At 40.2% G+C, this 24,867-nt stretch overlaps 1 protein-coding gene across 1 annotated transcript; it reads right to left on the reverse strand.

Moving 5' to 3' along the window:
- Positions 1–232: 232 nt before the first annotated feature.
- On the reverse strand, positions 233–24,656 carry LOC121897363 (cyclic nucleotide-gated cation channel beta-1-like). Its single transcript, XM_042411784.1, is given in 38 exon segments — positions 233–2,401; positions 2,484–2,682; positions 3,090–3,236; positions 3,475–3,593; positions 3,681–3,764; positions 3,961–4,058; positions 4,154–4,313; positions 4,462–4,603; positions 4,830–4,952; positions 5,168–5,232; positions 5,532–5,618; positions 5,749–5,799; positions 6,144–6,352; positions 6,996–7,208; positions 8,307–8,461; positions 8,558–8,656; positions 10,033–10,047; positions 10,323–10,530; positions 11,923–12,239; positions 12,241–12,649; positions 13,174–13,204; positions 13,462–13,748; positions 13,920–13,987; positions 16,867–16,917; positions 17,044–17,193; positions 17,793–18,120; positions 20,334–20,358; positions 20,483–20,555; positions 21,350–21,440; positions 21,519–21,625; positions 21,876–21,969; positions 22,201–22,225; positions 22,778–22,880; positions 22,966–22,985; positions 24,020–24,125; positions 24,213–24,258; positions 24,386–24,407; positions 24,576–24,656. Coding segments are annotated over 38 exon segments (4,878 nt in total). The 3' UTR covers positions 233–2,131.
- Between the last annotated feature and the right edge of the window lie 211 nt (positions 24,657–24,867).

A 24,867-nucleotide genomic window follows, 5' to 3' on the forward strand; every position in this document is an offset into this window, starting at 1 on the left:
TTGTATCTATAATCACAACTGATTTGCCACACACTAACTGCAAACCCACGCATCCTGTTTATGTGCTGTCCTGGTTTCTGTCTTACTCTTCTGCAGTTGAAGTAATCTGTCAAGTTTTCTCAGGGTTTCTGACTCTAAAGAGTGATCGTTAGTCAGACATAAAAGTCAGGCTGAAAACAGTCATTTATTTAAACAAAAAGCACAGAAGACAGGGCTACATCAGTGACAAAACTGAGTTTAAGGGCATTATTATACAAACACATTTATTTAGAGTCCATTATGTACAATCATCTCTCAACTCACTCCACACACACACACACACACACACACACACACACACACACACACACACACACACACACACACATACAGGAGAAACAACATTGACATTTCTTTCTACAGATTGTCTGGCAGTTTGGTTAGCTGGTTAAAGAGCACATCTTCTGTGGCTGTATTAATTATTAAATCATCTATACATAAAAGACAATTCTCACATCAATACTGAGTTAAACACAATCACAGCACAAATTAAACATTAAGCATTTCTAAAATGAATGTACATGTCATGACACTGCAGAGCGGTACAGGGATTTTACATTGCTGAGAAAATGAAAATGGATTAATCTAAATTCCAAAAAAACAAATGTATTTACATTATTGTGCAAAACAAACATAAAAGAATATAAATATATTTACTGTACTTGTAAAATGTGTAAAACAATGGTAGTCGACGTATTGATGGCTATATTTTTATGTTTAGTGATTAGTGATATATTGATTGCTTTGAGATGAGATATATGCATTATCATGTAAAACCCAGAGTTGAGGTAATAAGAGGCTAAATGATGTTCAAGCTTGCTATGCTTCAAGTTATGACAGTCAAAGATGGACTAAAAATCTATATCAGGTAACCTTGGATGACCTAACATTGACCTGCCACACATATATTTGTAACACACCTTACGATGACAACATAGATGACAATATTGTTTATATTCATATACTGTATAACCTTAAATACAGCTTTACTAGGTCCATACAATTTTTTTAGACAAACATGTAGAAGCAGTGCAAGCTACACACACCAACACAACACAAAAGTAAATGACAAAAACGTAAGGCAAACTGTACTTTCAAGTTTACAAAAGAATCTGTAAACATTCAGTATTCAACAACAGCAAAAACATAGACAAGACAAAGACAGGAAGTTCAGTTGTGTAGAAATTACTTATCTGAGTTACCTGTTATGGCTTAGCTATGCCATCCAATGCCGAATTCACTCATCATACAGTAGCTATACTGAGTTCAGATTCAAGCAGACAGTAACAAAGTGAATTTAAATCCTGAAGAGGTAACCAGATGAGAAATGGCTTGTTCCCATGTTAGTTGAGCTAATAATGACATTAATAAAGATGCGTTGAGGTTAAAAGGAGAATGCAAAGCGGTGGGATAATGAAATCATGACCTCTATACTTTACTGTAGTCATGCTTGAAAAACCAGGGAGAAAACATGGACGCCCACAAGGTGCAGTAGTTGTAATTTAAGATACGGCTCATCCTGCAAAAGTGTGTGTTATGTAAATCATATTTGACACAAAAGATGACTTCCTGCAGCTTTCAGAGTTCATCGGTAAATTGCAACTGCATGGCATACCTTCCATAGTGATCTTTAAGGCTGTAATGTGAAAAATGGGTAAATGCATCATGGGTCAGAATGGAATACAGTACTACTTTGATATTTTGCAATTACTGTAAGCTGTCCCACACAAATTTAGGTGATCAGGCTAACAATAGGACATTTTTGTACATGTTCATTTACAAAACCTCCTTTGTCTTTTATTCCATCATTCTGTTCTTTTTTAGCAGATAGACTCAGCATGGTTTATTCCTCTGCTGTTTCTTTATTCCATATTGTTTACTCTAATTTATCTGCCTCCCCTCTTAGGAATTATCATCCAGTCCTCACACTGCCATTTTTTTCTCTTTATGCCTCATTTCTTCCTCTTTTTATCTCCCTCTTTTCCACATTCAAGTGCAGAGACACAAGTCCTCAAAGTTTATTTCCTCACCCCTCTTTCTTTACTCCCTATTTTCTCCACCCACTCTCCTTGCCTTGACATTTCAAGAATCATCACAACTTCTTTTCTTTCTTCTTCCCACCCTCTTTCTCCTCCTCTTCACTGTCATCCTCCTCCCTTTGATCCACGGCAAGCATTTCGTCTGTGTCGCTGTGGCATTGTGATGCAGAGTGAGGCATCGCAGAGTTGTTGTTGTTGTTGCGGCAACGGGAAGCGGAGCGAAACATAGTGGAGCTGGCTGAGATGGGTGATGGCGTGTCCTCTTCTCTGTCAGGTGCGGAGCTGGAGGCAGGAGATGGAGGAGGGAGGGAGGAGATGGATGGCTAGAGGAGAGGAGAGGAGATGTATAACCCTCTTTGTTTTCACTCACACACTTTTGTTTTCTCAGGTTTTGTGTAAGTTTACCTGCAATGAGATACTGGACTTGTTGGTCTTCTGTTTGACTTTAGCTAGACCTCCTTTAAGTCCAGAGGATCTCTCTTTCATCTCCAGGGCCGCTCTCAGCAGTTTGGGGGTCTCTTGCTTGACAGGAGCCGCCTGAAACAGGGGTTGTTCCTTAGCCTCTTCTTTGGGCTCAGGTTTCTTTCCCTTGGTGAGCATTTTTCTGTGGGTGAGAGCACTTTTATGAGAATTAAAAACGCTATAGTGATCACATCCAAGCAGACACAGCTGTTCTCCAAGTCATAGAGCACTAATGCCAGAAGGGCTATTTTAGAGGCTCATCATTACGGTTTTGTATTTCTCTGTAATGTAGAACAGTGTTAATGTCACTCATAACATTTTTCTCAGCCCTGGAACTAAAACCATTTTCTGATACCCCAAAAAATATATATTTAAATAATGAAATGCATATCATAAACGTGTGATGACTAGTTGACTGATGGCTTGAAGTAACGACTACTAGTCGACTAGGAAAATCTTAGGTCGGAGGCAGCCCAACAGGACAGATAGCATACAGAGCAAAGAGAATAAATGATCACTAGAGTAATTGTGGTCGTGTGTTTGTTTAACCTGGCCTTCTTGCGGAGCAGTTTCTTGGACTCAGGGTAGTGGACTAGGATCTCATTCAGGTCTTTCTTGTCCAGGATGAAGAGATTGGCAAAGCCATGAGCAATCACATTCGCTGTGCGTCTGTTACCGCCGCCAACTGAGAGCAAACTGCCAATCAGAGAAAGGAGATGGATCCTTTGGTTGAAAATGGTTAAAATTTCAATTTCAGGGGGAGAAATGAGATCAGATTTTTTGTAATTTCATGCAAAAGCACAAGAAACTTTGAAGTTTGAAAATTACACAGATTTTTGTGTAGCTTTTTTAAGTGTGTCTCTGGGTTAAGAAATTCTATTCAATTGTGAAAAATATGTAATTTAGTTTTTAAGCATTTTTAAAACATCTTTACCTGATCTCTCCAAAGACTGAACCTGCTCTGAGAGTGACGAAAACCGTCTTTCCATCCGGTCCTCCAACCACCTGCACCTCCCCCGCCTTTATGATATACATCTCCCGACCAACCTCACCCTGAGCAAACACCACAACACACACAAGTTTCTCTATGCAGTTCTCTTTTACAAACAAAACACAGACGAGTGTGGATACAGTATGTACCTTTTTGCAGACATAGTCTCCTGGCAGGTAGACAACAGAGCGTAGGCTTTTTAGCATGTCAAAGATCATCTGTCTGTCACAACCCTGTCAAGAGGAGGGACAAAAAAAAGAGAAAAGTGTTCCTAAAACTATGGTTTCTGTTGATGTCTGGTTAATCTCCATAAGTACACTAGCTGTATACCACAACTGGGTACTGCATTCAGATGAGATTATACGTTTTAGAAGACTATATTACATATACTGTGTTATTCTTTTCATGTTTTTATTAAAGGATCCCTACCTGGAAAAGAGGGACTTTGCTGACGATGGAGTAATTGACGTCTATAGCAATGTCTAGACGCATCTTATCTGGTAACTGAGTCAGCAGCTCCTGCTCATCTGGATGGCAGAAGGTAAGAATTTAACTATAACTAAAAGCTCAGATGCATAGTATATACAATATATATAAACAACACACATTATGCTCCTCTTACCCAGCATGCCTTGTGATTGCCAAGTGTAGTTGTACCACGTTTTGACACGGTTCTGGACATCTTTGGGGATGTGATATGAGGACATATATTTAATAGTGTTGTCCACACAGGTGCGGTAGTAAGTCTGACCTGCTGTGGCTGCCCCTACAACATCTCGCATCTAAGAGACAAATGAGCAAATTTAGCCAATCAAAAGACAGAAGATCTATGAAATATTAGTGTCCTTGCTGCTTGAAGACACTAGACTCTTGAATGGTGAATTAATTCCAACGTATAAGGTAAAGTCTCCATTATATTTCTACACCCACCTGCCCAATCATGATAGAGAAGGCAAAGACTCCAACAAAGTAGTTGATGAGTTGGAAGACTATCTCAAACAGGGTGGTGGGATCTGGTAGACCCCCAATGGTGATCAGGGTCTTCACCGCAAAGTAGTAACAACGGATGTAACTGGGCAGAGAGGAGGATGGCAGGCATTGGATGAAGACAGAAAAAGAAGGTAAATAAAGTCAAAAGATGCAAAAAGAAATGAGCAAAGAAGATGTACAGAAGATGGTTTGTATGACCCATGAAAGGTTATACTAAATAAATTCATATCACAGTTAAATATCACAGAGCAGGATGTTTAGGTCAAAACAATTGTATGTGTGTGTGTGTATGTGTTTATCCCACCAACCTGTTGCCCTTGCCATTGTACACCCACTTGGTGGACCCCAGTCCTATGAAGGCAGAGCCCCAGTAGTAGAGACAGGCATTACAGTGGAGACAGTAAAGCAGGTAGGTGGTGGTACGGATCACCCTGAGTGACAGAGAGTGACAGAGCAATACATCTGAATAAAGTGATCACTTAAAACCAGGTATTTGTTCAACCGTGTGGCATTCTCTGTCTCTTGATGCTGTTTACAGAAGATAGGGGTTAAAGGGTTCTGCCAGGATTGTACCAGTGTGTAATGAGGAGTAAGAGCAGGACAGACAGTAGCCAACACAGTAAGATACCATCAGTTTTTGGCTGACCTGTAGATGTAGGCTTTGGTCAAGATGGCCTCTAGACGCTCGTTGAACTCGAAGAAGGAGTTGATCTGGAGAGGAATTGATAGAGAACACAGCGATATTTGTAGAGTTTGGGTTTACATAAGGATATCCAACATTTTTTTAAAAAATGATACCTAAATGGCCTAAATGGATACAGAGCTTTGGAAATAAAATTTTACTACACTTACTGATATTGTATTTAATATTGTCAGTATCATGTGGTTGTGTGTGGCTCAGTAAATTTAACCCCCAATATTTCTGAAAAAGTCCAGGTATCCCTACTATGATAGTTGTTGGTTTTCTTAACAGGTTTTAAATGGTTTAAAATGTTATGAGAGAGCCTCACCTTCAGCAGCCTGGGTAAGCGGAGCATAGGGTTGATGCCAGTTTTGAAATAGAAGAACTCCAGGGGAACAAGACTGGCTACATCAAACTGAAACATAGGAAGGTAAAACCTCACTCTGAGTGATGGATTGCTTGTTGTTTGATTGATTTGATTTGCTGAAGCACAGAAAAGCAAAATATCTTATAAAACAGACTTTCAATCAACTCTGATTACTCACTTTGAAGCGTTTGGTTTTCATGTAATTCTTTCTCATCTCTTTTTTGTCACACTGCAATGAGAACAAAACAAGTGCGGATATGAACAACAATCCTTATATGTTGATTCCTTTGTTCTTAATTTAATATTTTTTTCATATTTCAGCTCACTATTTTCCAGCTCTCAAGTCATTTTACATAAGGGCAAATCATAGGCTTAATATATAGTAAAAATCAACATTGACTGTTGATTAACACAGAGATTTCTTTTCCTCAGTGTGTTGTGAAACTGTTGTAGGGATGAAACTGAGTTCAGTATTACAAGCAGCGACTGTGAGACTGAGACTTTTCTGTAATTCCAGATTTCTATCTTTCGATGGTGCTCAGTTACAGTAACAGCTTCCAATGTCCCACTCACCACTATGTCCCCCCCGCGGACAAACTGCAGGCGCGGCTGGAAGATGGTCAGGTCCAGGATGTAAATAAGGTCACACAGGTAGTCAGTCAGCAGCCAGTAATAAATATTGTCAGGAGTCTGGTAGGGGAAGGCCCAGCGTACTGGGATGAACCATGCGTTCCAGTTCCACGCCAAAGAGACCAAAAACATCCACAGCACATACATTAGGTCTGGGGAAAGAGAGACAGGTGTAGAGGATGAAGGGAGAAGAAGTGAGATTTGACAGGAGTGCAAAGTGAAAGTCAAGAGCGACTGGAATCATTCAGTGTTAACTTGTTAACTCTACACACTAGTGTTGTCAGTTAATGTCAAAAGTAGCAAATGAGCAGTAGTCACTAAGCAAGCGCCTACTACCATCATACACTGTCAAATACAGATTGTTTGGGAGAGAAGCCTGACAAATCTCTCAAGCATAATTTGCATGATTTGAAGCTTGGTTCTGTGCTACAGGAGGAAGCATGGTAACGACAGAAAATGGACTGGCTCACAAAGTCCTTATGAATGTGAAAGTAAGGGAAGAGAAAAGGGTAAATGACAGGCGATTAGGAGATAGGTGTTTGTGATAGTAACAAGATAGTACAGTAGATTCACCTTTACTCAAACCTCACATCACTAAACCATCACTCTGGATGTTTCTGGATGATCTTTATTTTTCCTCCTTTTAAACATAACTGTGTCTTTGCATCCAATTGTATTGCTTTGTTTTTGTTCTCTCAAACTTGATTCATTTCCAAACAGCTTGAGTAAAGAAGATTCTACTGTACAGTACAGTGCTGTAGGTGGCAGCGGCGGCGTAATCGGCTGGGTTCTCACTGGTGAAAGGGTCGATGCTGGCAGGGAAGCGGTAGTGCATACAGGCTCTTATCCACCGAGGAACTTTCACCTTGCAGCAGCGGCTAGACTTCTCCTCTGCCTCACTCTCTTCCCCTCCGTCTAATCCTCCTGCTCTTCCTGATGGACCTGCCTGTGCCTCCTTCTCTTGCCCATCCATTGGCTGAGCTCCAGGAGCAGGTGCCTGAGGAGGAGCTGATGAAAGATAGGATGCAAGGTTCACAGTTATAAAAAGCACAAAGGTGCGAGTCTTGGTAGATTAGTCTTATAGATGAATGATGTAGTTTGTGCTTGCAGTGATTGATGTAGTGCTGTTTGATGCTCGTTTTAAGGGCTTGTTTGAGCCACAAATAATTTAATTTGCAGGCGTTCCTTTATAGTAGTCAAAAACAGCAATCCTGGTTGATTTCTACCAAAAAAAATGTTACTTGTACAAGGAATGTGCTGAGAACCTCAGCACAGCCTTACTTTTCATTAGTAGGGTATAAACCAAACCCTTCTGATAAAAAGTATGATTCTCTGATAGGAAATGCAAATAGAGAACTACAAGTGCTTTCTACACTACAGTAGCTGACTACTTACTGACTGACAGTTATGGCAGACTGAATGTAGGCAAGACTAATACATGTGGAAAAAGAGAAGTAGTGCACACACTAAATTTTACAACCTCTGTTATTCATTAAAACAAACTTCAACGAACTTTGTCCAACTTTGTGCACACTATACTTCTCTTTTTCCACTGTATAATCTGTTCTGTGCTTATGTCTAAGTAGAGTTAAATGCACACATTATATATCTTCTCTACAACTAAAGCTACCATATTATGAAGGATACTTAGCTGCAAACAGGCTTGTCAAAAGATTTTTAACTCAAGATTATCTCCATCTAAATGATGCTGAGTTGTTTTTGTGGGATCACAGCACACACTGAAGGGATAAATGAGGGATGCTGGTTGTACAACTTTGGGGATAAAGGAGGGGTGGAAACTGAGGGAAGCTACTACTGCTTCAACTCACCTGTGTGTGACTGTTAGTGGGCAGTTTCAGGTTACTCATTAAGCTTTTTGTGTAAATATAGGACAGTCCGAGGAGTGGGTATGACTTTAAGGAGTGTGCGTTTTCCCGGCTGGACAAGGCTGACTCTTTTAACCTGGAAATAAAATGTACTATAACAGCTGCTACTATCCCAACAGCATAATCTGCTTGTATATTTTTGTCTTGTGTCACTTGTCATTCATTTTGAGAAGTCATCTCAGTGACAGTGTGTGGGAGATAGAGAGGGTCTCTCACTCACAGTGGATGACGCTGTCTTCATCAGAGCTGTCAGGGTCTATGAGTTTCTCCTTGGCCTTCTCTGTTCTCTCTTTAAACATCCTGACCAGCTCCTGCAGACGCTCATTGACCACTGTGCTGGTCTGACTGGCTGAAGATGCTGGACGTTCTCTCAAACTTGGAAATAAAGGCAGAAATAATATTAAATCATGTATTTTTTATCATTGTGAACATCCATCATTTGGTGTGTGTATGGGTGTGTGCAGTACTCACACGTCATCTGTGTTGTGGAGGCTAGACTGGCTGGGCCAGGCTCTGACAGGGATGCTTGCTTCATCATCATCATCCTCACTTTGAGACTGCAGCCTCCTACTGTTTAAGTTAAGTAGACACATCACTGGTTCAAGATTGGTTTGAGATATTCTGCATTAGTTAGATTATTGGGGTTTTTTTTGTTTTGTTTTGGGGTTTTTTTTGTTTTTGCAAATGAAACTATAATGCCTGTTTCAATGAGATGTCTAGGATGGCCGGACACAGATGCTCAAACTAAAATCCTATGTGATCTGGTTAATGAGTGGTTAGTGAGTGAGTGAAGACTAGCCATACAGGTGATGGTTGGAATATCAACCCATGGCACAATGTGTGGATGAAGAGACAGATGAACACTAGATGACATAATATTTAGTAAGGGTTGGATATCTTACATCTTTGTCCAGATAGTCCTACGATTCCTTCCACTACTGTCATGGATGTTCAGACCAGGGTTAGAAGTGTGTGTTTGTGTGTGTGTTTAAGGGAGAGGGACAGGGAGAGGGGGAGGAGGGGAGGGGTTGTGTGTGTGTGTGTGTGTGTGTGTGTGTGTGTGTGTGTGTGTGTGTGTGTGTGTGTCAGGAAAAGCATAATGTTAATCCAAGAGAGAGAGAGAATCATGCATCTGTTTATTGACTTTCATAATGCCAACATCCATACAGAAGCCACAAGCACCAAAGGATCATGCCACAGTGAACAGAACCCTCACATTTTAGTGCACAATTACAATCACAGGACACATTACAACAAAACAACACAAGACAAGAAACACTCAACGTCTTTCCAAATGATCCAAATAACAAACTGTGTGCATCCTGCAAAAACCCCATGTGCTGGTTTGTGTGTGTCATACTGGCTTATTTTCCTTTATGTGCATAAAAGATTTCATAACCTTGGGACTTCATTGAAAAGAAAAAATCTCTCTTTTACTGTATACACATGGTGGTTTCTGCAGGACACTGCAATAGACGACCATGATGCCTCCATCAACCCTGGAGAGAGTGTACAGCAGCAAGATGTAGTAGAGGCCATTTCAAACAGCACCAAACAGAGGGAAAAGGTGTTTCATTCAAAAAATTATAATGATAAATGCTGATTAATTAATAACATTCTGTCACTGAAATTCTTAACATTTTATGAGCAAATGTTTTGTAATTGCAATTAGACTTTGTCAGCTATAAATATTTAATTTTGGATCAAAATGCTTTACTTGCAACAGAGGAGCTAGTACCTTGACAAATTATATCCCAGTTATTCTACTTTCAATTTCTGTGTTATGAAATGTTTTACCATGAATGCATATAAGCTATGCACATGTCGCATATACCTATCATAGTTTCACCGGAGAAAAGGGATAATCACTGTTGAAAGAAAATGAAAAGCACACCGCAGCACAACAGAGACAACTACAACTCAGACAATCCATGCAGTGTCCTTACTCTTTGTCTCCTTTACTGTAGATACAAAGCATGAGGGGAGAGAAAAAAGATTAAACATATTTTAGGGCACTCCCAGATAAACTGTGGGTCTGCATCACGTCTACAGTCCAAAACCTGTCAAAATGATTTGAATGTGCTATATATTAGCCTGTTTATGATGTACCAACAGAGATGCATTTGACAGCATACAAATTCACGCAGTGTTGTGTGTTTACATATTTAACAAGTAAAGTGTTTCGTATTCTGTAAATGACTGTATGTAATTTGGGGCCTGTGCTGCTATTACTCACCTCTGACGACCTCCTGTAGGGGTCACAGGGACAGTGAGGGTTGTTAGTTTGGGGTCCTGGGGGGTAAGGATTTGGGGGATTGTACTTTGTTCCTCCTCCCCTCCTCCTCCTCCTCCTCCTCCTTCTGCTCCTCCTTCCCCTGCTCTCTCATTGTCTGAGTCGACATCCTCTACATTGACGGCTGGACGGAGGCTGAGGCTTGAGCTCTCTGTAGAGGTTGGCAGGCACAAAATATTTCTTGAAGAGCATCACAAATAATATGAAATTGGGACAAATATAACCAAGGTAACTATAAGTAAACTTGAAATGATGAGACATCACAACACACTCATGCTTAAAGTTGCAATATACGACATTCAGCCACTAGATGTCACACTATAGCACCAACATCTCAGACCAAAACAAACGTGTGTTGTTTACTCAGAGTTGGGAAAAAAAAAGAAAGCCGACAACTCACGAAAGTCAGATCTGCCAAACTGTCAAACTAGGCAGTGCTGATCAAATACAGATCAAGACTCTGTGCATTGCCCATTTTTCGCCTCAAATGTTTTCAGAAACATATTTCAGTGTACTGTTTAGCTGTAATTTGAGAAAGTTTGTGATGTGGCCGCCATCTTGGAAACAGACGTGGAGGACACGGAGGGACCAAAACAAAGTACACAGAAGCTCAGATAAAAACACACACAGAGGGAGTGTGACTTCATTCACTGCTCAGGTCGCCATTACTCCACTATATCCTTACATAGCAAATAGTTGTTTTCTGACATCCAGTGAGGCTGAATGAGATTTATTGCACCTTTAATGTTCTGCAAGGGGCAAAGCAGGTCACAAACACAAGCAGAGGCAGGGCAGGACAGCGCAACAGGGGAATTACCAGGACCTACATTGGGTTAATGCAAGAATTAGGCCATGTATAAGAGTGACCTTATAGCTGAGAGGACTGGTTTACTCATCTGGCAAGCCATTCAGTCTTGCTAATCTGACAAAATGTGTCAACAGTCTGTATGCTGCTTCCTCTTGAGCATCATGGATGGTTTGTTATAAACTCTAATGTCAATATTTTAAAAGAGTCAGTATTTTAAAAAATGTCTTTTGTTAAAAAGGCTCCTGGTTGATTTAATAGATATTTTATTATTTATTGGGGCTTCAGAGGCTCTGTAGTACAATTTGAGAATGTGCATGTATTCCTTTTTTATCCATAACTATTACCATTTCTTACCTGCATAGCTTCAAATCTCAACTGAACAAACTAACTAGTTTATCTGAGACACAAAAGAATGAGGTAACACAAAAACATACAAAAATCCACTACCACAACACAAAACAGCCATCATCAGCGTGTTCATACTCTGAACACACGGTCAGCACATTTGCAATGGCATCTGAACTCACTTAATTATTTACTCCTTGCAAATTTCTTCATCTATTATTTTTACATAAAGTTTAGTGTCAATCATCTGTTCATATAATTTTAGAGCTAGTTTATTCTAATTCCACATATCATGAGACAACTGTTTCTACATTACGACTGAGTTCAGGTATGTACAACGACTCTATTAAATGATGGAGGACAATTAACTTTCCACTGCTGCAAAATCACCTGCAGGTCTTATTGCTGAAATGTCTGAGTCATCTTCAATGAAGAACGCCGGATTAGAGAGACCCGAAAGCTGGCGGGATGGGGAGTTGAGCTGCTTAGATGGGGGGCTGACAATTGGTGGTAGGCGAGGGTAGGACGGCACATTGGGTAACTCGAGGGTGCTACCATTGGGGGAGGATGGAGACGGGGAGCGGGACCGGAGCTGAGGATGGTGAGGAGGAGGGAGAGGGGAGTGTCGGACAAGCTGGTTGAGTTCTAAGTCTTGCTGATTCTTGTCTTGCTTCTGTTTTTGCTGTTGTTGTTGTTTCTTAGGCATCTTGAGGCATAAGGCTGTTGAGGCGGTTCTGGACGTTGAGGAAGTACTGCTGCGTTCGGCTGGGAAACTGGGAGAGCTTCTGCGGGATGTTTGAAAAGCTCTGAGAGAGGCTGGACAGGCTCGGGCTGACTGAACCGTCAGAGCCTCTGGGCAAAAGCTCAGTCAGAGTCTGGGCAATATTTCGGGGAACCTGCGTGAGTCTGATATTAGAGAGCTCTTGGCGTAGTTCAGGTGGTAGGGAGGGTATGTGCTTGGTAACGTCAGAGAGCTGGGTGGGTAGCTTAGGCATGGAGGGTAATTTGGGAGGGGAGATGCCGTTCTCTTTGAAGAACGCGTTGATGTTTCCGAGGCACTCGGAGGTGTGAGGAATGCGCATCAGGCAGCTCTTAAATGCATCACAGCTGACTGGAGCTACAGAGGAGACAGGTGGCATACAGACAGGTGATATACAGTCAGGCAGAATATAAGCAAGGTGGGATATGGGTACAATAGATAGTCAAACAGCAATGTAGTCTGTCAGAATAATAATGCCAAACTGCTTCTAGACGAGAGGATAGATAACCATCATACAGTCACCAGGCGACATGTACAGTAACAATCTGTCAGACAGGTACTGCAACAGACATAGAGGTATAGTAATGAAAGTGAACATAAGGGTGGTTGTCTGTATGTAAACAAGCATGTAAAACAACAGTAAATTAAGCACTTTGTGAGTTCAATACAAGACAACCAGTCAGTCAGGCATGAAGCAATGAAATGGCTAATTAACTAGTACAACAGCTCAAACCACAGTCATACGTAGAATCTGAAATAAGAAAGATCTTATTGAAAAAAGAGGCAAAATACAGTCAAAAGTGTGGACACACTTTCTCATTCAAGTGTATGGGAAGGCGTGTCTAAACTTTTGACTGGTCCTGTAAGTGAATAATACGTACCACCACAGTCCTCCCCAGTAGCTTCCTCCTCCTACACAACACACAAAGCAAATGAATGAATGGCAGGGTGGTGATGATGAGCACCAGATAGGGGACAGATGTAACATATGTGGACTGGTGAAAGACAGAGAGAAGCTCTGAGAAAATTAATTATAAAGAGATATTACAGCATTTATATTTATGAATAAGGTCAGGCAATGCAGGAGGTTAAATTAACCAGGTCAGGTCACATGTATTACATAAGGTGAAACATTAATCTTTGTACATGTTAATTCCTGTGTACATTACTTTTTCACCAGTCTTGTCACTGTTGGCGCCTTGACTGTCTTCCTTTGCTTTCTGTGGCTGCTGAGTTACAGGCTCAGCTTCGGATTTGGCTTCCTGGGTCTCTGGTTGTTGTTCGGGGTCCACCTCCTCTGGCTCCGGCTCCGACTCTGACTCTGGCTCTGGCTCTGGCTCCGGCTCCGGCTCCGACTCTGGCTCCGACTCTGGATCCGGCTCAGAGGTCTTCACTGGTTCAGGACTTGGAGGTGGAGAAGGGGATGTCTGCCGTGGCTCTGCTTCCTCCTGTGGCTCTAGATATTTTTATTTTAGATTTAATGAGATTTAAGCATTTGTATAAATTATTTTAGAAGGGTGTTGATGTCACAGATGTTACAAGAATATATTATGGTGAATAAGCTAAAGGGACTGCAGTATGTATAGTGGTGGTTGTCTGGATTCTGTCTGGATAAATTGCTCTCTACCTGGTTCGCTAACGGTGGGTTCCTCAGTCTCTTCCTTCTGTTCCTCCTCAGAAACGCTCTCCTCTTTTCTGCAGGACAAGACAAGGGTTAAAATAATTGAATAAGTCATGTATCAAGCTGGCTGGCAGTGTAAAGGGGGGGCACATTTAACACACTGTTCAGGTGGCACACAACTTGATCCATTGGTTGACTGTGGGTTGTATTTAGTATAATTAAAAGGGTACTACAATTAGAATGGATATTCTGGTATATCTAGGAAATACCTATGCTAAAACAGACTTTACATTGTACTCTTCCAGCAATTTTAGTGAGTAAAGTCAATATCTACAAGCACAGTCGGTCATTTTCCTAAACAGGAAATCAAAGCAGTTTCAAAACTTGACCTGATGATGTCATCTGCTAACACCTTTTTGAGCTGGTCAGTCATATTACATTAGTGTCTATGTAGGTTCATCAAATCATGTTTGCACATATTATAAATGATGATTTGGCTCTGTTTGTACAGGTTAAGCTTAAATCTGAAGGACATTAAAGTACAACATATTACAGTGGTTTACTCTATGTGGAAATGTGGAAACATTGACGTTTTCTAGACTGAATTTATGGTTATTTCTATGATATGAAATGTGTGTCTGGGTAGTTTAAAAGGCTCTCTCCTCACATATTCCTAAGTGAATAAGCTACAAAAATATCTCACTGAACTACAAAAAACAAACCACATGAAACTGTCACACTTTTTCACTTGATGCTGGAAAATGTGGCATCATTACCTTTGCCCAATTTTAGCCAGTTCAATAATTTATATCTGATACACAAAAAAAGTTCAATTACCTCCTTAAAAATCCTTAAAATGACATTTACTCCTTCTCCCTCATTATGAATATGCAAATTTATTTAATTTCAAAAGTTGAACTGCTGGACACAAGATGTCTCCTACTTCACTGTAAAGTCCATTCGCAGTGTTTATGCACTGGAGACTCAAAGACTGAAGTTTCCACATCACACTTGTGTAAGTTGAATATTGGACCAGCATTGGCTTCAAAACTAGTTTTGATGTCGCAAATCCTGCTCATAGGCCCACCCTTTAAAATCAGATTTTCAATGAGCACAGAGAAACTTTCCACTTTCAGTAGATGAATATACGCATATACGTCAGTCTGTACAATGAAGCTCAAACATCCAGCTAAAAAACAAGGAGAAAAACATATTTTTGAGTGGAGGCTGACTTTAAGTATTTCTCTCTGTTGTTAACATAAAATGAGTGACTTGGTAACCACCTGTTAACAGGCAAGTTTATCAAACTATCTGTTTACATAAGGACAGTAATAAAGTAAGTAAGTAATAGGTCAAACTTATTCATTTCATAGAATATGTATGTATTAGTCCATTACCTAACCACGACGATTTCACACGATACTCACTTTCTCTGTCAATGTTCGCATGCGTATTGGTTCAGAAAACGTCCATGAGCATCGAGACAAATGAGACGAACTCGACTGCGGGGTCCAGATCCAGATCCAAACCAGATCAGGAGATCTTTGAAATTTTAGAAAAACAACTGGGAAAATATCCCATGGCGTCTCCATCCATCATCATTTTTCCTGTGTCTTCAGATGTGAGACAGCAGCAGCAGCAGCAGGTGCGCGCGGTTACCAGGGGAACCGTTGAGAGGGGGGTGGGGGTGGATAGGGGGGGCTGTTGCCAAGGGAAGCTGTGGTTGCTATGGCACGGTAGTGTGATGCTGCGCGCAGAGATCACATAATGAGAGCCCACGGGATTTAGAGCAAGACCTGACAGCCAAATGAAGGAGCTGGGAACTGGAACAACATGAGTTCTCGCTGCTGGAGACGGTGACCACACACACACACACACACACACACACACACACACACACACACACACACACACACACACACACACACACACACACACACACACACACACACACACAATTCAATAACCCTGGTTGATCAGATTAAGGCTGGGTGGAGCTTAGTCCCAGGATGTGCCCCTCGTGTATTACCTTTGCATTTGACAGGGCTCACAGGGCTAAACATTTATTTCCCTGAAGCTCCTGAAGACAAAAGTTGTGCTGATCTGAATATTTCCAGAAAATTCAAAGACTCTTCTCTGAGACTCTGAAAAATATTCTGGCTACTGCATTTTTTTTCCATGTCAAATCCATGTCACAAATTGTGACTGTATTTCCTATCCTGGTTGCTGGTAATGACAAAAAAAATATTAGTGATAACATTTTGTATGAAAATATAGAATAATAGAAACTAGTAGTATTAATATAGACAAATGTGACTGATAATAAAAAAAGTAATACAATTGTGTACAGTGTTTGCAAACTTTGCAAATGGTTTAAAAGTCTTTTTTTATCAGTAAACAGTTTGCAGCAAACAACATTTTTTCATCCTGCAGAGGAGACTTTTAGGATTCTGGAAATATTTTCAGAGCAGCAGTAAGTTTTGTTCAATGACCTTGTGTGTTTTTCAAAGATTGCTGTTTATTTCTTTTGTAGTGAAACAGATGCTCAGCTCTGTGACTGGAATGTATGGTATTACATCAGAGGTGCAAACTGGGCCTAGTTGGAGCTGTGCCACAAATGTCACAAAACGATAACAGAGTAATTTGTCTTGTCCTCACAGAAGGGCCCAGAGTGCACCTTCCCACACAGTCCAGAGGAGAGGTCAGACAGCATGAGTGAAAACACCTGTGTGCATGCGTGTGTGTGTGTGTATGTGTGGACTGCAGGTATGTAAGGGCTTTATAAAAATCAATGCTATAAACACTCTTATCTAATAGACACAGCACAAGTGCATCTACAGCTGGTCTTAAGGGAGAGGATGATTTGTTATGATTCTAGGTAAGTGGGTTGAGGGTCCTACAACAGATTTAAAGGAAGTTAAGAACTGAGAAGCCTCCATATTTGTGTTCTTACCCTGTGACTTTGCTGAACTCCACCTCGCTCTCCTCTTGTGACACCGGCAGCCTGCTCATAGTGAACACACAGAGTCACACACTTCACAAGGATGCTCCCATTGCCAACACATTGCCACACATGTACACTTGCTCCCTCTAAGTCTCTGTCACACAGCTCTCAAGCACAACATCTTACTCTTCTTCAGGCTCCTCCAGCAGTTCTTGACTCCCCAGTGAGAGTTTGAGGGACTGTCCCTCAATGGCCATCTGTCTAATGGCCATCTCAGCTGTCTGCCTGGCCACCTCCTCAGCCATACGTGCCATCTCCAGACGCTCCTGCAGCAGGCTGGAGAGATGCAGGGTGCACTGATATGATATGATGCATATGATATAATTTTTCTGATTTCTGAAACTTCAGATGCTCTAAACCAGTTTGGTTGAGCCTTGTCAATGTGTGTATTACATATCTGGCAATTGCTTCAGCCACTTGAAGGGAAGCTTCAGTATTTTTCGACCTGAACCTACTAGATGGAAACTATGAGGACATATAGGAAGAAAATCCTTTGCAGAGAGGCTGAAACAACAAGCAACAGGTTGTACAAACACTGACGTTTATTCTCTTTATTCTTTAAGAGAACTTGCATGGATGTAATTGATGATGACAAGAGATGTCAGATCTTTTGCATATCTTAAATATAAGGACAGAGGATTTAAAAATCCCATTTAAGCATTTTGAACTGGAAAGCATCAAGCTCAGTTTGGCTCCATGGCAACTGGAGAAGCTATTGATCAGAGTCAGTACTACTATAGACTTATTTATTCATATCCATTCAGTAAACTCTTAATTAATTTTCACTTAACTCTTAATTAACCTGTGATTAATTTGATTATTATTTGATAAAAAATCGTTAAGGCTGCAGGTCTGAGAATCTCAAGCACCATTACCGTTCCTCCATGGTGGCCAAAGCCACGTCTTCAGCCTCCCTCTTGATGCTTTCAATAAACGGCGTCCAGCGGCCCGTCTGGGTCTCAGCATCTTCCTGAGATATTTTTGTCGTGCTCTCTAATGTTACTGGTTCTTGAGACTGCATGGATGCTACTTGCAGTGAATTGGTCTGTGTCTGCTGTGTCACTTCCTGTTGCTGGTGTGCTGCAGGTGACGGTGGAGCCCAAGACGTGGATGGTGCTTCGGACTGATAGTCACATTTCTGCTGCCCCTCGTTGTCTGACTCCACGTCTTCTAGTACCATGTCAGGTTTGAGTTTGGATGAAGCTACGAGAGGGTGACAAGGGTCATTTTTTGTAAGAGGTCAGGTTGACATGGGCCTATGTGGATTTAATTCAACTATGGTGGCATGATCAAACATGGTGGTGGTGTAAGTAGGCTAGTGATGTAGCCTACTTACAGTAAGTGCAGTTCTGAGGTACTTGTACTTTATTTTAATTTTCTGCTACTTTATACATCTGCATTTCAGAGAGAAACGCTTTTTTGCTCCACTATATTTATTTGACAGTTATAATTAGATGCCAATTAATATTTTACATATAAAACATTTGCCCATGTTATAAAATATGATGCATTGTTATATATTAAACTATCAAACAGTGTATGCAGAAGTTAAAATTAGGTCCTCTTTGATCAGCTACAACAGTGTAATGCTTCTTACAAATTCATGCATTGTAATAATAATTTAATGTATAATAAATCACTCACAGTTCTGATTGACTGGTTTTACTTTTGATACTTTTACTTGAATGAAATTTTGAATGCAAGAATTTTACTTGTAAATGAGAACTTTTAGATTATGCTGGTTTTGCTACGTTTACCTATGTAAAAGATCTTAATGATTCTACCTCCAGGAAGTGGAAGGGGATTTTTGAGGCAATGTTACTTGAAAGATTGTGAGAGATGTTTGTGTGACAAGCAAAATGTAGACTACAGCTATCTGTGTTTAATTCACTGTGAGCTGGTGAGGAAGGTGCTGTGGAGAGATGCTGTCAGACAAAACCACCACATGAATCATTTCACACACTGAATCTTTATTATTCCTTCAGTATCCTTGCATCACAGCATGTTACCTTATTGATATGTTTTACTACCTTCTCTGCATGACAGTCAAAATATGGTTCTCTCAAATCAAGTCAAACCCGCTGAAACAACAACAGCATGCCACATTTCACAGTTCAAGGCCGTAGACATAGATCAAGTGGATCAAAGCAGACCTTACACTGCATGCAGTACTTGTTATGTTTGTGTTGTGCAACCTCAATAAAACCTTTGGAAAAGCTTACATGTATGGTAACATGGTCAAGACTCACACTGAACTTGCTTTGAGCACAATAATTAGTAGATTTACACATGAAAAATAAACTATTATGACACTTTTCTTTAATTGTCAAGTATAAATATAGATATAATTTATACTATCCACAATATTAAATATGCATAGCTGCCATTTAATTATTGTTTCCAGACTTCTGTCAGTTAAGTGGAAAAGGACAGAACCATGTTTGTATGTTAATTTATGACTTTATCTCCTATTGCTCTTTTTCCAGATATGAAAATGGCAACATGAATGCATAGCATACATTGCCATTGGTTCAAACATAATAAAGACACAGAAACATGTCCTGTCTGCAATCCTTTGTGCATGAAATCTAAAGCGATTTCAAATGAATGGCAAACACTAAATGTTTCTGTGTCAAACAGAAAATGTGCAAAATCACAAAGATCCATAGTTCTGAAGACAAAACACGTCTAATTATGCTAAATATAATACAGTACACATGTTTTAAAGTATCTCAAACTGTGCACATATACAAAGATGTAATACATTCATATGAAACTGTATTGAATACAGTAAGGTGAGTTGAATATATCTCTATATTCTTGTAGTATTTGACAGCTGCCTAATGTCTGTACTGAGGTCCTCATTGTACAGCACCTGTATCTCTGTCAACAGTACAATATGTCAATTGGTATCTGTCTGTCTGTCTGTCTGTCTGTGAGAATCAGAGCGTCCCCCAGTCGTCTCCTCCTGCTGTTTAAGGGGCTCGCAGCGCCTTCCCCCCTGAAACAGAAGGAGAAGAGGTACTGAGTTAGGCTCCGACCGTCCGACCAAAACACCTCTTCAAAAACTAGGGGGGCAAAAACAAGAGGGTGCTTCAACAGAAAACACATATACAATGTTTTTTTGTGAGGGCCAAAGGAGAGGGACAAAAAGACATCTGTGCAAAAGGTAAAATGTTTTTTTTTCTTCAGCATTAGTGCTCAACTTGCAACACCCCATGTTGTTAAAGAGATGTTTTCTGCTAGGTGAGGACATTATTCTCTAGTGACTTAGAATATGTGATATACTGCAGATCCACTTGATTGAACTGTGAACTGTGGCATTCAAGGACACCGGTATTGGTAAGAAAATGGTGAGCAGAGGGTTTTCTATAACTAAAGGAAAGTATACGTAAGTGAATAAAACCTCAACTCACCTTTTTGTAGAACTTCAGCTGTACCCTGAGAGTATAAATAAAAAAGAAATGGCACTTTTATATGTTGAATTGCTACAAATATGAATATAGAAAAATTAGATGATGAAAGATAAAGCACAGGTTAAAAGGGAAGAAAGGGAAAAACTTACGTCATCATTTCTGGGTTGAATGGCGGGCTGAGGTATTTTCAAGCCCAATCCTGACACGAACCAGCCAACCACACTGTGGAGAGTCAAACTAATTAACTGTACGCTCTTAAGTTGTTACACACTTTCGAGGCATGATATAAATCACACATCGGTGAAATCAGTCATTTACATTGTCCATGTACTGTAGTAAGATGACAGATGGATGGATGACAAATGAAGCCAGTTATTACACTCATGTCTGAAGCTCTGTTTGTTTCTGCTGGCCAAGTTGAGCCTCAGGTTTCTGACATACAGGACAGGATCCGCCTCTGTCAAGTTAATTCTCATCTGGGCAATATTATGTTGAGGCATGTTTTAGCCTTTGACCATGAGGGAGCCAATATTTTTAGTTACACTGTGCTTTAATATGTTGAAAATTGAAGAGATACTGTATCATGGAGACAAAGCAGAGATAACTCATGCAGGGTCAGTACATGGCCAGCAGCAGCCTGCTGTACATGACACTCCTGAAAGGCCTCAAACAATAGACCTTATGCAGAGCAGATGTCATAGAAGAAAATTCACAGGTGTAACTAATAGCATTAATCCTGACTGTATTCCATTTACCTTGCCAGTTCACGGTCCTGATATCGTGCATGACGGCTCACTGGTGTTGCTCTCTGGGACATTTTAATGAAATTGAGTCATTGTTAATATTATTAGTTCCACCTGTGCTTTTCCTGCCATGACAAGTCAAAATGTCTCCTGTGAAAAAGGCCTGTTCTGGGCTACCTACAGCCATGGAGATCATATAAGTGTCATTTTATCCTGTAGCAAGAAAGAGTTACTCTCTGTCATTAAAAAGGACAGTGAGAGATCCAAACATACCCTGAGGCTTTACTATCAGTATCCAGTGAGATTCCACTGAGAGATTCAGGTGGCGGAGACAGTACTGCAGGGAAGAGAAACAGACGAAACACTATTTAAACATGTATCCCTCAAACAAAATCAAAATCTGTCCCTGGTGCAATGGAGACTTTGTGTGGTGTGTGAGTACTTTTGTCCAGAGAGGAGCGGGAGGACTTGGTCTGTTGTTCCATTGGTACGGCACCAGGGGGCAGTATAACTGGTTGAGGGATTATTTGCTTTATCCAGTTCACCACACTGCAGCAGACAAAGAGAAAGGTCAGGTTACAAGTTAATGGTTCATTTAACAACCTGCACTGGTGTGTGTATGTCTTTGTTTCAGATAGTGCAGCAAGGTGTGTACCCCATCAGGATGGGCGTCCAGCAGATCATATGTCTGTATAGACACTTTGGGCAAAGGGACCTATCATGTGTCAACTGCTGTTAGGTATATGTTGGTGTAAAGTTCAGCTTGATTAACTGTGAATGTGTAGTAAGAGGTACTCACTTGGGAGGGAACTGAGGGGTCGGAGTCTCTACCTCTGACACCTCGTCCTCTGACACCATCTCCACCACCGGGATGTGAGGGAGGGGATCATAATCTGAACGACAGACACACCAATTAGACAGCTCAATCAATAAGGAATTTATCTAAATGTATTCTAATATAACATAACTTACTTCCTCACAAAAGATATGATATTCACACATATACACTTGCACATTTCCTCTGTTTTATACATTCAAACTTTCAAATCAATTGAATGAATCATCTATTCAATCATCAGCCTTTGTAAATAGGAAAAACATAGAAACATGAAGATGAAACTTACCTGGCATTGCTGCTACATCATAAATCTACAACAGCAGAGAAAAATGCATTTAAAGTCAAACCAACAGACAACAGATTGTGTTCAGTTTTGTGTTTTATTCTTTATGGTTAATCGTTTTTAATAGGAAATTATTAAGAAAATGTACATCTTCAACTCTCCAGCCATCAGGTACATGAGGGCCCTACAGAGGTGGTGACAGGCTGGTGTCTGCATACAGTATAGGTCCCATTTTGTATATTTTACTATAACCACACATCAACAAAATGCTTTGATATTAATCATCTGACATTGTTACAGTACATGTGTATCATGTATTGATCTGTTTAACCTGGATAAACCCTCTGTAGATAAATCCTTTCACATGATTAGTCTTATAAGCCCGTGGGTCAGTATTAAGTTGCTTGAGTCAAGTGTCACACAGTTCAGAGACGTAGATTTTGTGTTGCTTGACTGAGTCACTTGGTCATATTTATCCATTTGCTCTGATTTTCTGACAAATAATTTGATGGCAAGTGAGTTTAAGGTTGTATTGTGTGGTAGTTGATGTTGTTGTCTGGTTTACAAACTTGTGTCTCACCTCAGTGTGTTCCTCATTTTCGTCGTTAGTCTCTCTGTACTTGTCATCAGGCTGAGGCAGCACCTTGGTCAGATTCTGAGCGACCCAGCCTATCACGCCAGACCTTGGGGAGAAACAACCTTTTATTTATTTACTTCTTGATATGGCATATTTTGTGTGAAATGTTCATTTATCTAGTCATACTCTACCTTTCTCCATCCTCTCCGGGCTGGTGGATGGAAAAGAGAGAGAAAAAAGAAACAGATGAGAAAAATTTAGAGGCAAAAAATGCTTCATCTACAGGACAGAATAGATTGTTACTCTGGCAAATCTCTCTTCCTCTTAATACTGTATGTCCTTATCCCTCTTGTTCACAATTACAATAATACTATTATTGTTTGATAAATGAGAACTCATCTACCAGCTGCTCCTTAATGTATGATGACCCATTACTACTAGTACTCTTTCATGATGGGGAAAACTGTCAACAAAATCTATTATTCAACAAGGCAGTATGTGTTACTCCCCCACAAATGAACCTGGTTTCCTTCCCTCCCTTCCTGATTTTTGTGAATAAAAATCCAATCATCTGTGTCACTTAAATAAATGTTGCTTCATTCCACATTAGACCAGTCTGTGTGCTTCACACTACAGTTTTGTCAAAATGCTATCACCCAACGTATGACACTGTAGTATCCAGTTACTGTGAATAGTTATCAGAATAAGTGAAAAGACATTTTGAGAATTAATAGGACAGAAAGTTTATTTGTTATCATTATGTTATGTGAAGCATTTGTATTCCTATTCATGTGCAAAATTAATATCATCCAGAAATCTTTAAAAAAAATGTGTATTGTCTGTTATCATTACTTTTTCTACATTTTATTCATTTATCTTTGCTTGGAAAGACTTTTGATTATGTAATGTTTGATTTATGTTTACTTCTATCTGCTATAAATCCCACTACCTCCACTCAATTTAAAAAATAAAAAATATACATATTATAAAAAATGATTTAAAAATTTAAATGCTATCATGATTGTCTGAGATGTCATAGTGTTTTTCCTGATTTCATCAAGACATCAAAATATTTGAATTAATGTGCAGTGTGATGACAGGATGCAGCCACAGACATGTACCTGACACTTAACGTAAGCCAAATATCAGCCTGATATATCCTCAAATATTTCTATTTATTTGGGGTGTCTAGTTGTAGAGTTCTTTTGTACTTATTGTATTATTTGTGGACATCAATACACTCACGTTGGCCTCAGAGTTGGATCTTCTGAGTCCAGGGGTGCCAGAGGGCTGTGGCAGGGCATTGACGAACCCATTAGACAGCCAACCTATTACTCCAGCCTGGCCCTGGCTGTAGGGGTAATGAAAGAACATAAGATCTCAATACATCTACACACACATTCATATACAGGTCAAACCGCTGCTGGTGGAGGTTTACCTGTCGTCTGAACCCTCCTCTGTGTTTTTCAGTGCAGGATTCTTCGCTGTGAGAGTGTTAAAGTTAAAAACAAGAAATAACACAGTGAGTAGACAACTCACTATGAACAAATCTATGTGTACACATGTTTACAGGTGCAAACTGAATACCATGACACAAGTAATAATCCTCACCTCCTTTGTTTTTGGAGAGGTCCTGTAAGGTCAGAGAGACACAGAGAAGTAGTACATTAAGTAAGTAACACAAGTGTGCAAGTGTTAGCATCAATATGAGTGGTAACAAATTAGTTTTGTGTGTGTGTGTGTGTGTGTGTGTGTGTGTGTGTGTGTGTGTGTGTGTGTGTGTGTGTGTGTGATGTCGTACAGCAGCAGGGGCCTGGCCATCTTCTTCTGTCCCGGGAACTTCAGGGGGTTGGGGGACCACTTTCACCACCCAGTTAAACATCCTGTTGAACACACACACACACACAGTCAACCTCTTTAAAAAAAAGCCCATTATTAAACATTGTTGATGATAATGATAATAATTCCCAGTTACTCTTTCCTCATGTCCTCATTAAAGCAGCCAATTCATCTGTCATACAGAGAGCCCTCAACTGGAGCTAATGAGGTCTGATGACTGTCATTCACCTGCCTCGTCTCTGCTTTTATCTCAG

Source organism: Thunnus maccoyii, chromosome 5 (genome assembly GCF_910596095.1).
Source record: "Thunnus maccoyii chromosome 5, fThuMac1.1, whole genome shotgun sequence".
In the NCBI taxonomy this organism is placed as follows: domain Eukaryota; kingdom Metazoa; phylum Chordata; class Actinopteri; order Scombriformes; family Scombridae; genus Thunnus; species Thunnus maccoyii.